Here is an 18848-nt window from a genome sequence, read left to right as displayed (position 1 = left end):
ATTGTTCTAGGACCAATCAGACTGCTACAGTTTGGATCCTATTCAACTCAGTACATAACAATGGGACTCTCAAGAGTCTCCTCCAGCACCATAATTCAAAAGCATCAATTCTTTGGCGATCAGCCTTCTTTATAGTCCAGCTCTCACTACTGGGAAAAACATAGCTTTAACTATACAGACCTTTGTCGGCAAGGTGATTTCTCTGCTTTTTAAGATGCTGTCTAGGTTTGTCATTGCTTTTCTCCCAAGAAGCAGGTGTCTTTTAATTTCGTGACTGCTGTCACCATCTGCGGTGATAATGTAGCCCAAGAAAGTAAAATCTCTCACTGCCTCCATTTACATCCTACGTGTCTTCTATTATGGAGCTCAAGGCAACCATAGAACCATCACCATCTATTCTAACCCCCTGCAGTGCAGGAATCTTCTGCCCAACGTGGGGCTCAAACCCATGGCCCTGAGATTAAGAGTCTCATGTTCTACCAACTGATGGTCTCCCATCCAGCCACTGACCAGCTTCAGCAAGTAGGCTGCATCCCCTGCCTTTAGAATAACAATACAGTGGTACCTTGGGTTACCGACGCTTCAGGTTTCAGACTCCGCTAACCTGAAGCGTATGTAACCTGAAGCGTATGTAACCTGAAGCTTATGTAACCCGAGGTACCACTGTACAGCATTAAATATTTAAAACTTCCCTAAACAGGGCTGCCTTCAGATGTCTTTTAAAAATAAGATAGCTGCTTATTTCTTTGACATCTGATGGGCGGGCGTTCCACAGGGCTGGCGCCACTACCGAGAAGGCCCTCTGCCTGGATCTGCTCCTTTCTATGGCTGCATACTTAGAAGATTTATACAAATAAAGCTACTCCTGCTATTAAGACAGCCCCTAGTTTCTCTGATGAAGCAAAGTGAAGGTGGTGTTTTTTTTTAAGTATTAGAAAATCGCCTGCTGGTTTTGTATGGTCTCCAGAACCACTAGGGGATGCTGCAGAGTCACTTAGCAATGAAATTGTGAAGCTGCAGTCTGTAGCAATAATCACGTTTTCTATGCAATACTTGGAGTTGGTAGTTACAGTTAGTAACCTATAAAATGCACTCTTTTGTTCCCTAGATAAGGGTAGGGGACCTGTTTTGGCCCAGAGTTTTGCAAATAATATAAAATGCACATTAAAAATTGTCAAGAAAGTTAAAAACAAGGTGTTTTTAAAAATATATGAATACGAATAAAAACAACAGTTGAAAATATGTAGTGTAAGATAATATTACAGATTAAAATGCAGATAGGTTGGTCCAAACAGTTTTTGTTTTGTTTCTTTTTGCTGGTGCTGAAAAAGGATACAAAGAAAGTAAGGTAAAGGTAAAGGGACCCCTGACCATTAGGTCCAGTCGTGACCGACTCTGGGGTTGCGGCGCTCATCTCGCTTTATTGGCCGAGGGAGCAGGCATACAGCTTCCGGGTCATGTGGCCAGCATGACTAAGCCGCTTCTGGCAAACCAGAGCAGCACACGGAAACGCCGTTCACCTTCCCGCTGGAGCGGTACCTATTTATCTACTTGCACTTTTGACGTGCTTTCGAACTGCTAGGTTGGCAGGAGCAGGGACCGAGCAATGGGAGCTCACCCTGTCGCGGGGATTCGAACCGCCAACCTTCTGAAATGTCAGTAGGCAGGGAGTTCTAGAGTTTAGGAGCTGCTACACTAAAATATGAATTCCTTTCAATTGTCTGAGCAGATGTGAGACATGCTGACAGGATCTCACTCCTGGCAGCAACCATATTGCAGCATCCTGCGCTAATTGAAGTTTCCAGACCAAGCGCAAGGGAGGCCCCACATAGAGCACACTGAAGGAATCAAATTTCCACACGGGACCATTGTTGGCTAGTTGACTCTAACACTTAACAGAATTAACAATTAAAGATACAAACCAAATGATCTCTGCTGTTGCACTTCCAACTCCCCATCAGATACTCCCTCATCCCTTCAACCTTCCAACTCAAGAAAATTATGATAGGGGAGAGGGGTTATTTTTGCACTGGACAGCAGCATTCATGTAAACCAACCTGCGTTTTAGCTCAGAGCTAGTCCGATCAGCACGCATACGGAGCTGCTTATTTGGAAACAAAGAGCTGTACACATTCTCTTGGCAAGATGCAAACCAAGTTCCCCAAACACTTGCAAACAGAGCCTTTTATTTACACAATTATGTTTTTGTGAGGTTTCCTTTGGGCTCTTGTCTTTTGATATACCCCTACAGCACTGCTGGGGACACCTTTTTCCCAGATTCAGAAACGATGACAAATGTCAGAGAAGCAAATAGGTTTATTTGGTCCAGCCTTTATTTGCTCTAGGGATGGGCCAAGATTGCTTAGTAATTTGCTTTCCACCTGCAAACCTCAGTTCCCTCCAAAAACCTCACAAGTCTCTGCTTCACAGCTGAAATCCCTCAGGAGACCTACACAGGGGTTCTTGCCTCCTTTGCAGGGCACAGTGTCAGTGCTGGCCGTATCACACGCATGCAGAAAACCAAAGATTTAACACATAGGGTGATTGCTGACAGGAGAGAGGTTGAGAGATTGGCACTGCTTGCTGATTTGCAGATCCAGTGTGTTACTTTTACTATACAAAGCCCTGAACAACTTGGGACCCAGGTACCTATGAGATTGCTTTGCCCCGCATGTGCCCATTCAACCCCTTCGATCAGCAGAATTGGCACAGTTACAGGTGCCACATAATATCTGTTCCACATCTGTAAGGTACTGGCTGGGTGAAGGGAAGCAGTGGCGTCTCCAGCTGAAGAACTCCCCAGGGAAGCAGCAGAGGAGGAAAGCTCACAGCCAGCATCATGGGAGTGGACTCTGAAGACGGGTCAGAGGAGGAGGGAGGCTGGGAGGCAGGAGAAGAAGAAGAGGAGTATGGATTTGATATCCCGCTTTATCACTCCCCTTCAGGAGTCTCAAAGCGGCTAACATTCTCCTTTCCCTTCCTCCCCTGCAACAAACGCTCTGTGAGGTGAGTGAGGCTGAGAGACTTCAGAGAAGTGTGACTAGCTCAAGGTCACCCAGCAGCTGCATGTGGAGGAGTGGGGAAGCGAACCCAGTTCACCAGATTACAAGTCCACCGCTCTTAACCACTACACCACACTGGCTCTCAGGTTCGAGGGAAAGAGAAGAGCCAGAGGTAGAAAGCCTATCAGGGGCAGGAGAGAGTGCAGAGCTGAAAGAGAGGAGGAGGAAGGGGCAGAAACCGCAGCAGCTGCCTAATAATAATAATAATAATATTAATTTATTTGTATTCCGCACTCCACGGCCAAAGTCGGGCTCAGAGCAGCTAACAACAAGTAAAAATAGCACAGTGTACATAAAATCACACAGTCAATTAATTTAAATACATTCTAAAATCAATTCAGAATCAAATTAATGGCAACCATTGGGTTAGAGTTCTGTTAGGATTACAGAAGGAGAGAGGGGTCAGACTGTGCCTTGACCAAAGGCCTGGTGGAACAGCTCCATCTTGCAGGCCCTGCAGAAAGATGTCAAGTCCCGCAGGGCCCTAGTCTCTTGTGACAGAGCATTCCACCAGATCGGGGCCACGGCTGAAAAAGCCCTGGCTTTGATCCCACTGTAGTAATCTCCTTTCCCCCTTTGACTCCAAGGTTATGCAGGGCTTTGCGTGGAGCCCAACAGAAAACTCAGAAAGCCTAAATCTGCGAAGGATGCCTCTAAAACTCCTCTTTCTCTGCTTCACTTAAATCAATTATTTGTGCTCAGGTATGGCGGCACATTTGCTGTGAGCATGCCGCAAAACCAGGCAAAGAGAGAAAACAGCAGGCTGTAGCAAAACAGCCACACAAATTCATTCTTACTGGGGCTGTTCCATAGCTCCTCCAAGCAATGGCAAAAATGAAGTAGAATCCCATGAGCACTGGAATGATAAAAATGTGCCGACATATTGAGTCAAGAGAGAGTCTGATCTGAATATTTACCAGAGTAAAGCTGGAACACATTATTGATATAGAGAAACACCCAGTAAACTTTCTGAATGATGTTTGAACAGTGCACCAACTTCAGAGAAAATCTCAAGGTATATTAAACAGTATATTAAATGGAGAGAGACATGATGGGCAATGCCACTTTCTGCCCTGAGGCAAAGAGTTTGTTTTCACTCTACAACTCTCCTTAATGATTAGTTCCACAATAATCTCCCTCTACTGGTGCATGTCTTGTGCAATGGATGGGTTAATAAAATCCAAGCATCATTGTTAATGTCTAGGGTAGTTTTCAGCTTCGTTATTTTATTTTGAATCATGCCTCCAGTTGTTATTTTTAGGAAGGAATAAGTGGTGGCTGATCTTGCCACTGCTTCAGCCAACAATGGAAAGACAGTGCCTTCGAATGGAGAACAGAAGAAAGGGAGGAGGCTTCACATGGATTCTAGATAAAAAAAAGTCTATTTGTCTGAGAGAGAAAGAGAGGAATCAAAGGAAGTCCCACATGTTTCAATAAAACCTTCATGAGTTCCCTCTGTTTCCTGACAGAGCAATATCTTTGCAGAGCCGAACTTAATTTGCTTCCCACCATCCTCTACTTTATTCTCCACTGTTTTTCCACTTCACTTACTGCTTTCCTCATTTTTAAAATTCATTTTTATCGTTTCTGTGAGCATAACAAAATGATATGCCCCTTGAAAAAGGCAAAAGAAAAACCCAAACCCAAGAGTAAAAGTGTGTCTGGTTCGAAACTGTGCATCAATTTAGTCCAAATTTTTATTTAAAAACTTATACAGTGGTACCTCGGGTTACATACGCTTCAGTTTACAGACTCCGCTAACCCAGAAATAGTACCTCGGGTTAAGAACTTTGCTTCAGGATGAGAACAGAAATCGTGCTCTGGCGGCGCGGCAGCAGCAGGAGGCCCCAATAGCTAAAGTGGTGCTTCAGGTTAAGAACAGTTTCAGGTTAAGAACAGACCTCTGGAAAGAATTAAGTACTTAACCCGAGGTACCACTGTAAGGTTCTCTCTCTGTCTCTCTGCCTACCTCTTTCCTTCCCTCTTCTCCCTGATGCTGAACCTGTGGCTTTATAAATGCTGTTGGACTCCCACTTCCTCAGCCCTGACCAATGGCCAGGCTGCCTGGTGCTGTTGGGAGTAGGAGTCAAAGGACATATGAAGGGCCAGAGATACATTTTTCCTGCTCTTGCACCCCTTACTTCTCTCACCACCTCTTACTTCTCTCACCACCTCACCAACAAGCTCTGAGAGCAGTGCACGTGGTTCCCTCCTTATCCTCACAACAACTATGTGAGGTAAGTTAGACAGAGATTATGACCAGCCCAAGTCTGGTCCATAACAGGCTGGGAACCAGCAGTGTGTCTCAGGTCTGGACTAGTTGAAGACCACTGTTGTAGAGCAGCTACCCCAAGTTGGTGCCCTCCAGATGTTGTTGAAGTGCAATGCCCATCACCCCTTACTTTGGGCCATCCTGACTAGGGCTGAGGGCACCAGTTTGGGAAATGTTTATCTTCAGCATTTCGATTTTCTAGGGACCAGTAAAAAGGAACAGGGAAATGGGAATTGATCATATGTTGCTCATATGTTGAAGGTAAAGGTAAAGGTAAAGGGACCCCTGACCATTAGGTCCAGTCGTGACCGACTCGGGTTGTGGCGCTCATCTCGCTTTATTGGCCGAGGGAGCCGGCGTACAGCTTCTGGGTCATGTGGCCAGCATGACTAAGCCGCTTCTGGCGAACCAGAGCAGCACACGGAAATGCCGTTTACCTTCCCGCCGGAGCGGTACCTATTTATCTACTTGCACTTTGAAGTGCTTTCGAACAGCTAGGTTGGCAGGAGCAGGGACCGAGCAACGGGAGCTCACCCCGTTGTGGGGATTCAAACTGCCGACCTTCTGATCAGCAAGCCCTAGGCTCTATGGTTTAACCCACAGCGTCACCTGCGTCCCTGTGTTGAAGGTAGGGGTGGGCAAATAGGTCTGCTTTGGTTTTGCTCAGTTTCTCACTTTTCCACTCTCAAGTTCAGCTCTCCAAATTTCTACATTAGTTTTCAATTTTTAAAAAAAGTTTTCATGAAAATTCACCAGCATTTTATAGTGTTAATTTCTCCAAACAGGCGCATTTTTGCAAAGCACATTCTGCTAACATACTGCATTTCTGTATGTTATTTTCACTAATGTTTCCATTTATATGCACACTTGACCCTAGTGTGTGCAATTTTTTTGTACATTACATAGCTGGAGAGCTACAAAATTCCTAGCAGTGCACATCATTTTGAAAATTGCAAATTATTTAAATTTACCTTTAAATGCAAACTGAATTGGGTTTCTTTCTCATCTCTATATGGAGGTTCTTGCCCTGCCATAAGAAGGCTGAACTGGAGTCATTTTCAGTTCAGTGGAAATGCCTCTTCTTGCTTAAGCCTGATAAAAATGGCTTGTGGCTAGATTCAGTTCCCACCTAAATTTATCACAATGTCCAAATAAACACCTCCTTTGTCAATAGAGCAGAGTTTCTGTTTAACAGAGGCGGGGGGGAACAGAAGGATAAATTAATAACAGCATACTTCCTAGCGGATTAGTGGGATGAGTTAATGACATAATTGATGAGTAAATTTGATACCACTTTCCATTCTCCAAAATGAGTGCAAGTTTCCTAGGAACATTATGAATATGAATCTAAGTAATTCAAGTTTCAGGCCCTGTTCCACTAGAGTTTGGGAACAGGGGCAAAAGTATTTTTTCCTGCCAGAATATACTTACTTGCCTGGGAGTAAGTCCCACTGAACCCAAATCAATTTTTAAAATATATTTCCAGGTTACACAAGTCTTTTCTATTCACCAATCAAAGGATCACAGCAATCTTAATTGTTGCAACCCAACGTCACCATCCTGAACCAATCAAAACCATTTGGCTCTTCAGATTAGCTGTCATTATAATACCATGTGATTACATACAACAATTTTTCAGTGTCTTTCTTTATGAAGACTTTGACTGATTTTCCTGTTCATTAAAAGTCTTCCAATGTCCTCTTTCATCTGTCTACGAAACAATTCAAGATTAATCACAGTTGCCATGCCCAGCCGATTCTCTTTTCATGCATACAGTGGCCACCATTGAGTCTAACAGTTTATTCTTTTCAGTGCTCTGGAACAGATATTCATTATGTACAGTACCTAAAAGCAGGTAGTTCTGTACTCAGAGGCTTGCGGTGAAATTTTTCATAGGGGAGCAGTAATGCATGTGACATTGTGATGTCCTGATATTGTGCACATGAACATTGTGCCTACCTCCCTAAGCTGGGAAGAAGCTTCCTGGGCTTTGGGAAGGAGGCACTGGGGAACAGTTAGGGGACTAGCCTAGTCCCCTTAGAGTCCAGTGACCACACACCACTGTTCTGTACTGTAAAAGACAGGTACGGGCCCTTCTAGTTTAGCTAGGCCATAGCCTAAAAAGAAAACAGAATCATCAAAATCAGGCATAGGCAAACTCCAGCCCTCCAGATGTTTGGGATTACAATTCCCATCATCCCTGGCCACGGGTCCTGTTAGCTAGGGATGATGGGAATTGTAGTCCCAAACATCTGGAGGGCCGGAGTTTGCCTATGCCTGACCAACATGATACAATTTTATGAAATTGTTAATTTCTCCAACATTCCCCTCTTTGTTTTTGAAAGGAATGTGTGTCCTGATTCATTTCAACATGGCACCTTTTTTTGACAGAATATTTTTTTCTCACATGAAAGTACCTACCCTGCATAGCAACTGCCATACAATAGAAGTACAATGCTTAGAGTTGCTCTCCGCGTATCCAATAGTGACATGTCAACGTTGTCCTGCTTGTGCCAACCATATTAGGGCTGGACAACAGGAAATGACTGTGTTGCTTGTACCATCCTGAAGAGGATTTAACAACTCCTATGCTTGATTTCTGAGTGGAATTTGCAGTGATTTTATTAAATTCAAAATTTAGCATTTGGGTTTCACTCAGGGGTATCACTGGCACATGGCTCACGGGTGTGTTACATGGTATCTACTCACAAAACCAGTAGTTGCTTTTATTTAAAGCTGAAGTAATGGCTAAAAGCCATTATAAGCTTTTAGGGACTGCTGTATCTTTAATTAAAAGCTTCCTCCTTCAGTTTCTACCATTGTTACCACTTTCTGTTCAGCGTAGCTGGAGGATTGATGATGAAATGCCCTTTAAATAAACCCCTTTCATTGAAGAGGATTTGTGTGAAGTTGTGCTATTAGCCCAGGGGTCAGCAAACCTTTTCAGCAGGGGGCCGGTCCACTGTCTCTCAGACCTTGTGGGCGGCCAGACTATATTTTGAAATAAATAAATAAAATGAATGAATTCCTATGCCCCACAAATAACCCAGAGATTCATTTTAAATAAAAGTACACATTCTATTCATATGAATACACCAGGCAGGCCCCACAAATAACCCAGAGATGCAATTTAAATAAAAGGACATATTCTACTCATGTAAAAACATGCTGATTCTCAGACCGTCCACGAGCCGGATTTAGAAGGCGATTGAGCCAATCTGGCCCCCGGGCCTTAGTTTGCCTACCCATGTATTAGCCCCTCTCCTGGTGTTGCGCTCAGATGTCTCCACAGGAATCAGGAACAGCTACTCATATACAATGGGTTCTCTTCAGATTCTTCTGGTTAACTTTCTGATGTTGGTGATGCTGGCCTGTTTTGGTTTCACAATGCCTGGGCTTGGCCATCCATGCAGACTCCTTTCCTATTATATGGACCCCCTTTATGTGTTTTATACATGAATAGCACCTTTGGTACAGTGTTAATTAGTAAAGGTAAAGGTAAAGGGACCCCTGAACATTAGGTCCAGTCGTGACCGACTCTGGGGTTGCGGCGCTCATCTCGCTTTATTGGCCAAGAGAGCCGGCGTACAGCTCCCGGGTCATAATAATTTATAATAATAATAATTTATTATTTATACCCCGCCCATCTGGCTGGGCCTCCCCAGCCACTCTGGGCGGCTTCCATAGAAACCAAAAATACACTAAAATATCACACGTTAAAAACTTCCCTGAACAGGGCTGCCTTAAGATGTCTTCTGAATGCCAGGTAGTTGTTTATAGCTTTGACATCTCGTGGGAGGGCGTTCCACAGGGCGGGCCTGGTTCCCTGTAGCTTTGCTTCTCGCAATGAAGGAACCGCCAGAAGGCCCTCGGCACTGGACCTCAGCGTCCGGGCAGAACGATGGGGGTGGAGACGCTCCTTCAGGTATACTGGACCGAGGCCGTTTAGGGCTTTAAAGGTCAGCACCAACACTTTGTGGCCAGCATGACTAAGCCGCTTCTGGCAAACCAGAGAAGTGCATGGAAACACTGTTTATGTTCTCGCCTGAGCGGTAACTACCGTATTTTTCGCTCTATAACACGCACCCGACCATAACACGCACGTAGTTTTTAGAGGAGGAAAACCCGTAGGCATGCCACCCGTAGGCATTTCCTCCATAACACGCACAGACATTTCCCCCTACTTTCTAGGAGGAAAAAAGTGAGTGTTATGGTGCAAAAAATACGGTATTTATCTACTTGCACTTTGACGTGTTTTCGAACTGCTAGGTTGGCAGGAGCCGGGACCGAGCAACGGGAGCTCACCCTATCACGGAGATTCGAACCGCTGACCTTCTGATCGGCAAGTCCTAGGCTCTGTGGTTTAACCCACAGCGCTACCCGCATCCTAATTAATTAGTTAATTAGTACCCCCCCTTATTTCCCTCTTTTATAGTGAAAAAGTGGTGTTTCACTGTAAAAGAAAGAAATGTCTTTGAACTAGTCATTAAATTAAGGAGGAAGCTACTAATTAATGTTGCTGGGGACTTTTGTAGAACATTAGAGAAAGCTCATGGCCATAGGGAAGGGCACTAACAGATAATACAACACTATATTTACTGCGGTGTAGAAGCACAATTCTATTTCTGCTTCCACCTGATTTCAGAAAAGCAACGTGTGACTGCGGTTCTCAAGAATTCTTGCGCAGAAGCAGCCTCTCAGTTTTGTGGCCGGTGAAGCATTCCCCCCCCCCTCCTTATTTCATGCCCAGCAATTGAAAAGCCAAAGTTTCCAGCTGAGCCAAGGAAATCTAATGTGTGCACAAGCAGCAGGTTCTGCATTCCAGGACTGTGTTTGCAGATCTGACTAACCCATCATTTAGGAGTAAATAAATCTCAAAGACAGCTATAAGGCGGGGGGGGGGGGCAGGCGCAAGATGTAAAAGGCAGGCACTGGGAGGGAAGCATTAGTCATGGAGTCGGAGCCCTCAGGGAACACTCCACCATCTCACAGGTAAAGTGAAAGGATACTTTGGGATTAGTTGGTGTGTGTTTTTAAGAATATTGTGCAGCTGGTTAAGTTTGTCTGTTTATCTGGGAGCAAGCTCCATCAAATGCAACAGGACTTACTTCCAAGTAAGCATGCATAGGATCGGGCTGCATACTAACTACATTTTTCATTTTGTGGGTTTGGTGATCTGTTTTGTCACTGTGGTTCCAGTCCAGAGTTCTACAGATGTTGTCAGTGCCACTAACTCTGATCTGCTTGCTTGTGCTGTCCCTGTCAGCTAGGAACATACATAATATAAACTGGGGGTAAGGTGGTTTGGATGTCCTGCAGTGACATGTAATATGTGCCTTTCCCTGCCAACTTTGCCATGATGGCCAAGTTACTGCAGATTTGGTTCTCAGAATGTTGCTAGCGTGTACTGATTACTGAGATTCTACAAATGTTGACATTTGATAAATGGTATGTTGGAATCAAAAGAATGCACTTGCAACATCTAAATGTGAAAATGCAAGTTCTTAGTTGTGGGGGACTTTTTTAAAAGGCAATGCTTCATTAATTTCAGAAAATTTATTGTCAGTCAACTCTTGTTTTGCTTTGTTTTTATGTACTTAATCTTAGAATTTATTTTTTGGTAGTACAGTGGTACCTCGGATTAAGAACTCGGATTAAGAACTAAATTGCACTTTGCTCATGCACAGAAGCACTGAATCGCAACCCGCAGGTGTGCAGATGCGCCGCTGCAGGTTGCGAACGCTGCGGGTTGCGAACGTGCATCTCGCATGGATCACGTTTGCAACCCGAGCATCCACTGTATGTAAGATTTAGGTAGGTAGCCATGTTGGTCTGACGCAGTCGAAATAAGTAAAAAAATACCCAGAACAAACTTAGTTGGTCTTTAAGGCGCTACTGCACAATTTTTTTAATTTTTAAATTTATTTAGACTATGTAAAATCTTTGCTGTGGGACTCTCCAGTGTTAGAAATCCCAAATAATTCAGTATACTGTGGTACCTCGGGTTAAGAACTTAATTTGTTCTGGAGGTCCGTTCTTAACCTGAAACTGTTCTTAACCTGAGGTACCACTTTAGCTAATGGGGCCTCCTGCTGCTGCCGCTGTGCCACTGCCGCGCAATTTCTGTTCTCATCCTGAAGCAACGTTCTTAACCCGAGGTACTATTTCTGGGTTAGCAGAGTTTGTAACCTGAAGTGTCTGTAACCTGAAGCGTCTGTAACCCGAGGTACCACTGTACTGAATTTATACTGTGTTTGTTAAATGGTTGATTTTTGTCATATTTGAATCTACCAACGTGCTCCGTATTTCATATATTTGTATTTTGATGTTTTGAATGTGTGCTGTAAGCCACTTTGGACACAGCTCATTGTGGGAAAGCGCCATATAAGTAAACTTAATCAACCAACCAGCTTATTGGACCTTGAATGTATTCAGGCTCCACAGAGAGTCATGCAACAGGGTAGTTACACTCTGCAAGACTCTATAAAACACAGGGCTGAAAGCAAGTTTTCTCCTAGTTCAAGCGAGGAGAGGGAGAGTCGAGTCAGTGTAGTGCACTGTTAATTCACTATGCTTGAATGGACATCATTGTTAGGGCATGCTGCTGTGATTTGGGTGGAAGTTGCTCCCTTGATTTGGCTCATTTTCTATTGTGTCACAAGCCTTTTGCTTATCTAAAGATGAAGCTTATCGTTTTTCCTCTGTCCAGTGCTGGAGGAAGCTTCAGTCCAAGCCAGACAATCACACCTAGCGGAATTAAGCATGTAACTGTGTGGTCTGAAGCCCCACTGTTTTCATGGCAATTTAAGTAGAATTTGTAACCCACGTTCTGCGCAAGAAAAACCTAAATTCTGTGATAGCTATAAATTTCAAGGCTATTTCAGGTATAGGAATATTTGGTGCATATTATGCAGGTTATGCAACAGTGGTGCTGGCAGGGGAAGTAGGGACATTCCAGGGTCAAATCAGAAGTCAGGATGGCTTTTGTAGTTCCGGGACTGTCCCTGGAAACTAGGGACACTTGTTTCACACAAGCATGCAAGCAGGTTTACTCTATCCTGCTGCATAAATCATTCTGATTAAATTCCTTCATATTTTACATCATTAGCGGCGTGTCTTTTCATACAATTACAAACATGGAAATAGCAGTTTAGCCAAAGATTGTTGCTATCCCTGTCAAAGGCTGGCGGTGGCTGCCATGCCCGTCTTCAGGCTGCTTTGCATAAATATGCTGTTAAAGCTTCGCAAATGTGTTTTCAGTTCCTTAAAGATGAAAGCATTTAGGATGGGCTATTTTATTCAACATCCTGGGAATAAGCACCTTCAGTTTCTAACTTGTTTATTTATTTCCCGCGGTCTCCGCTATGCTGGGTTAGATATTAATGGTGTGCATTATGCAAAACAGCCCCATTCTGACAGTGGAAACCCATTAAGCTGTCTTATGGCCATGTGTTTTGAAAAGCACCTAAGCATCAGCTAGAAGGCAGATTCCTTGAGCTCATGCAGTGAACAGCACAGCCCATGTCAGGGATGAGAAAAACCTTATGCAGGAATCGTTTGAGCAATGGTAAAAAAATTAAGAAGAGCCCTACAGCATCCAATCCAAGGCCCATCTAGTCCAGAATCCTGTTACCCATAGTAGCCAATCAGATGCTTCCGGAAAAGCCACAGAAAAGACATGAAAGGAATATCCTTGTCCCATTTTTGCTCCCTGGGGACGCGGGTGGCGCTGTGGGTAAAACCTCAGCGCCTAGGGCTCGCCGATCGCATGGTCAGAGGTTCGAATCCCCGCGGCGGGGTGAGCTCCCGCCGTTTGGTCCCAGCTCCTGCCCACCTAGCAGTTCGAAAGCACTCTTAAGTGCAAGTAGATAAATAGGGACCGCTTTCTAGCAGGAAGGTAAATGGCGTTTCCGTGTGCTGTGCTGGTGCCGGCTCCCCAGAGCAGCTTCGTCACGCTGGCCATGTGACCCGGAAGTGTCTCCGGACAGCGCTGGCCCCGGCCTCTTAAGTGAGATGGACGCACAACCCTAGAGTCGGACACGACTGGCCCGTACGGGCCTTTATTTTTGCTCCCTAGCAGATAGGACTATCCAGTAGTTTCTGAACAGGGAGGCTGCATGCATTACAGTGTTTTTAATATTTTGTTGGAAGCTGCCCAGAGTGGCTGGAGCAACCCAGTCAGATGGGCATAATATAAATACTATATTATTATTATTATTATTATTATTATTATTATTATTAACATCAATCCTCCTTGGTTAGAATTTTCCAGTCTCAGACTAAAGTTTCTCATTTTGGCCAGATGCTAGAGGAGTAGTTGATTGGAATTGATTGAACTTAACATACAGAATAAGAGAACAAGAAGAACATACATTTAAAGAAGACTGGAAAATGTTTATTGAATATATGGGGGTGGGGAATTGTGTACACTTGAAAACGCTGGCAGCATTAGGATAAATTCATAATAATAATAATTTAATAATTTATTATTTATACCCCGCCCATCTGGCTGGGTTTCCCCAGCAGTGTAAATAAGTGTAAATAAGATTTGATGGATGTAATAATGAAATTTCTGAACGGTTTAGTATATGTAAAATATGCAGGGATTCATGGTATGCTAAATGAAAGAGAAGAAGGGAAGCCGTTGATATTTTAAGGATGTTTCAATGAGTATTCAAAATTGTGAAACAGAAAATTTAATAAAAATTGTATGAAAAAAGAGGTTCATAGAAGTATATAGTTGGAAGAGATCTTGGATGTCATCTAGTCTAATGCAGGAATATGTGGCTACAATCTCCTCTAAGCATCTTCCATTTTTAAAAAAAATAATATTTATTACTTTTCCTACAATTTAAACATTACAAAGAAAAAATAAACAATACAATACAATACAAAAACAATACATAACACTAAGCTAACAAAAACAATTTAAACTAACAAAATAAAACAAAAACAGTTTAAAACACATCAAATAGTTTCGATATCTTATCTTTCATTCACTTATTTCAATGACCTCCTCACCCCTCCCTTTTTGTATTCCACTTCTATTAGTTGTTTCAGCAATTCCTTTCCATCTTCCTCTGTTTTCTATCCTATAATTATCTTAACACATTTTAACCTTATTTTTCCCTTTAATTCTCTATTAATCTATTTATACTTAATTCCTTATAACATTTCTACTAAAGCCATATAACTTCATTCCAACATTTTTCTAACATTCATTAATTTTACAATATTTCTGTAAATAGTCTTTAAACTTTTTCCAATCTTCTTCCACCGACTCTCCTCCAAGCATCTTCCAGTGATGGAGAGCCCATCACCTCCCAAGGAAGTTTGTTTGACCTGGAAAGGAGCAGGGCAAGGGGGAAAACCACTTAGAGAGACATGTTTTCTAGGCACAACACAAGTGGAAGTGTGAATAAGCTCTGAGAATGTGGGATACGATGCTTTTTTGCCCTTCTTTGCCCTTCCTCACTGAGGAAGCTGGCAGGGCGCTGAGGCAGCTGTAGCTGTTGAAAGTAAAAGGTAAAAGACCCCTAGACGGTTAAGTCCAGTCAAAGTCGACTATGGGGTTGCGGCGCTCATCTCGCTTTCAGGCCAAGGGAGCTGGCGTTTGTCCACAGACAGCTTTCCAGATCATGTGGCCAGCATGACTAAACCGCTTCTGGTGCAACAGAACACCGTGACGGAAACCAGAGCACACAGAAACACTGTTTACCTTCCTGCCACAGCACTACCTATTTATCTACATGCACTGGTGTGCTTTCAAACTGCTAGGTTGGCAGGAGCTGGGACAGAGCAATGGGAGCTCACCCTGCCACAGGGATTTGAACCGCCGACCTTCTGATCGGCAAGCCCAAGAGGCTCAGTGGTTTAGACCACAGCGCCACCCACATTCCTGCTGTAGCTGTTAATGTGAGCCGGTGCAGCGAGGTGTCATGGCTACTCGCATCTCTGTGGCTTCTTCTTTACCTCCCATTGACCACCGTTCCTCTCCACCCCTAGGAACAACGGTGAGTCCTGAGGAGCACCATATTGAGGAGGCTTCTGTTTTTTAGCCAGAAGTCTCCTCAGATGGATGCTATACCGAAAGCTGAACAAAACTGGGGTCCCCATGCCCCACCCCCCAAAAAGGACTCCAATTCTGGGGCAGAAGTGGGTTTTGCTGTGCAAGAGTAATTCACCTTTAATTTGTGCAAACTGAATTTGGCCAGTATGTGATTGAATCCCACCTGAAAATAGCAACAGCCTGGAAGGACCCCTTTTGCCCCTCTGGAAAAAAAATCACTAAGAAATTTGCTGGATATGTTACCAAAGTCTCCTGCGGCAGAAACAAGTTGGTAATTCGTCTCACTCTTTCAGATTCAGATGCCCTCGCCTGAGCTTTCCCCCCTGTAATTAATTCATGTACTTTGGCAGTTCTGGAAATAAGATATAACTGATCAGGTAACAAAAACTTCTGCCTATTGAGGTCTCTGTAACCTGAATACATTTCGTTTAGTTGCAAATGGTTAGGTATGAGCTGCAAATATTACTAGCTTGTTATTACTCAGGTAAGAAACCTGATCTGCTGCGTGGACCGATGGTGTCAAATAGTATGGGGAAAAGCCTTATTAGAAAAACTAACCAATAAACTGAAACTGACATGAGGACAAATAGAAGAAGATGCCTTCACCCCGGTATGGCTCCCCTTTATCGCATACACAGCCCAACAAGACAATGACAAAAATCCACCAACATCATATGAATCAATATGGCTAACCTGATCCAAAACACCCACCTACCCCACTCACACATGAAAACAAAGTTCACAGCCAATCAGAAACAAACAACCACACCCTAGGCCAACCCCAACCTCTCTCACCACCAAAGGAACACAAGTGAATAGTAAAGAGAACCTGCACAAGCGACACTGACACAAAACCCCACACATACACTACGTAGAATAGAAGCATCGCCACTCAACCCCAACCCCACTCAACATGCCCCCCTCCACTTCTTTCCCCCTTTTCACACTAATGTCTCAACAAACGAAACTGATCTGTCGAAAATGTAACTTGAAAAAAGAGACATGGCACATACTTTTGTAAACCAAGAAATCTTTAATAAAAAGAAAACAGAAACCCAATCTCCTGTTTCACCTGCATGTCCCCAACTGATGCCAGCAGCCTAATTCAGAATTCTGTACGAAGAAAAACCGTTTCCTGCAAACTGTACAGCTTATACAAGTTTAGACCAATTTGCCTAATTACTTTCCGTTTGTATAAGTTGTTCTGCTTCTGCTTCTCATGAGAAAAGGCAATATTCTGGCTTCAGGCATTACCCATTTACTGTTAAACATACAGTTAAGCGTGCAAACTTTTTTTATTTATTTAAACAAAGCAGGAAAGTCACTTCCACACTATACATCTGAAGAACTTTTTTTGGGGGGGGGACAAAGAATCCTGGGAACCATAGTTTACCCTTCAGGGTGCTATAGTTCCCAGCACCCTCTCAAGATTCTTTCAGGGAAGACATGTGCATTCAATATGCATAAAATGTGCGACATGGATGGGGCCAAAGACAGCTGTGTGTCTTTGCAAGCCAGATCCTGTGCCCAGTATGGAATTTGGGACTTTTCCTGTCCTTGTGCGCTGTTATGACATACAGACTGCCCTGCTCAAGTGCAATACCACTGAAACAAGTTCGTTACTGCACACAGAGGAAGCCAAATTTGTTGGTAGCGACATCATATCTACTAGCAGCAAACTCATTTTCAAAGTGTGGATTGCTTTGTAGCCAAAACAGCACTATCTATGCAAGGAGGTATCAGCAGCCTGGGTGCATCTCAAGCTTTGCAGAAGTCCAACAAGACTCTGGGGTGGGTGGGTGGACTCTAAGAGAAGCTGCACTTCCTGCTTTGTGCTATGGTCCTCTTTGGCTGGAGATGGGCCTTGCTCACCACCAGGGAGTGGTCCATGTTGAAGTCAGCACTATGGTAGCTCCATATGACACCAACACAGTTCAGTGGCGATTGCCTGGTGACACTGAAGTCCAGCTGGTGCCAGTGACCTAACCTTGGACGCCTCCAAGACACTCAGTGTTTTGCCTTGGTAGAGAACAACATGTTCGTGATGTTGTGATATGAGGACAGTCCGAGCATCCTTTGTTCATTCTCGTTCATACTGCCAATACCAAAGTGGCCTATGCAGTTGTCCCATGTGTGATAGTCATCTCCACCTCTGGCATTGATATCTCCCACCAGGAATAGGTGTTCACAGTCTGAGACCTTCCTGATAGCCTGGTCTAGTTACTCATGTCAGAGCACATAGTGGGAATGTAAACACTCAAGATGTTAACTGGACCAGAGGTGGTTGAAGGAAAGCAAACATTCTGAGACCTCAGCTGGTGGTTCTATCGCAGACTCATTGCGAAGCTCATGAGCTGGGACCTGAAAAACAATGGAGTATCTTGAAAGAGGCTGGCTGGCTGGGACCACTCCACACTCTAACGTTTTGTTGCAGGCCCCACCTGTTTCTGTGACTGCTCTTTTTTAATTTTTTTATTTATTTTGTTTTGTTTTGCAGGAAAGGGTTGTTTGCTGGAATAAAGCTGAAGAAGAAGAAGAAAGGAGAGAAGGGATTAACGATAACAAACAAAGGAGCAGTGGGTAAGACCTACTAGGTCAATAATAGAGCTGGTTGGAATGGAGGACAAGTGTGAGATGATGTCACAGGGCAGTTATTTCAGCTGAGCCTCAGGGACAAGTGATAAAGTGAGTGATAAAATGTGATGTTTGCTTTAGTGAAACATGAACCCTGCCTACTTAGGGTGCTTTCAGCGGGACGTGTCTGGAGGATCCTTGCAGGGCACAAGGGGACGTTGTCGTTCCCCGTGCTGAAATGCCACGAGAGCTGATGCAGAGTAGTTGCTAAGGGACTGAGCTGCACATCAGGACTGCTGCAGAGTCACACCCCAATTGTGAACTCACTAGGCAAGCTGTGCCCTCTCAGCCTCCGTTTCTCCACATCTGCAACCTGGGGGATCATGGCGTGAGGTCAAGACTACGCAAATACACCAGTTGTTGTTGTTGTTGTTTAGTTGTTTAGTCCTGTCCGACTCTTCGTGACCCCATGCACCAGAGCACGCCAGGCACTCCTGTCTTCCACTGCCTCCTGCAGTTTGGTCAAACTCATGCTGCTGGCTTCGAGAACACTGTCCAACCATCTCGTCCTCTGTCGTCCCCTTCTCCTTGTGCCCTCAATCTTTCCCAACATCAGGGTCTTTTCCAGGGAGTCTTCTCTTCTCATGAGATGGCCAAATATTGGAGCTTCAGCTTCACAATCTGTCCTTCCAGTGAGCACTCAGGGCTGATTTCCTTAGGAGTGGATAGGTTTGATATTCTTGCAGTCCATGGGACTCTAAAGAGTCTCCATAAAGCACCATAATTCAAAAGCATCAATTCTTTGGCGATCAGCCTTCTTTATGGTCCAGCTCTCACTTCCATACATCGCTACTGGGAAAACCATAGCTTT

At 44.0% G+C, this 18848-nt stretch overlaps 1 protein-coding gene across 2 annotated transcripts in view; it reads left to right on the top strand.

The window, feature by feature from the left end:
* The window catches only part of FER1L6 (fer-1 like family member 6), a 132481-nt gene that overhangs the window by 10368 nt on the left and 103265 nt on the right, over positions 1-18848 (top strand). Inside the window, exons 1-2 of one of the 2 annotated variants that reach the window (XM_081012468.1) lie at positions 10257-10326; positions 17901-17983. In XM_081012468.1, the coding sequence (XP_080868594.1) occupies positions 10286-10326; positions 17901-17983 (124 nt within the window). In that variant the 5' untranslated portion in view covers positions 10257-10285. Of the gene's footprint in view, positions 1-10256; positions 10327-17900; positions 17984-18848 lie in introns of those variants that run through there. The other variant, XM_081012469.1, reaches the window with a different exon arrangement.

This window comes from Podarcis pityusensis (assembly GCF_964106645.2).
Source record: "Podarcis pityusensis genome assembly, chromosome: 7".
NCBI lineage: Eukaryota > Metazoa > Chordata > Lepidosauria > Squamata > Lacertidae > Podarcis > Podarcis pityusensis.
This window is presented reverse-complemented; position numbering and strand designations above follow the sequence as displayed.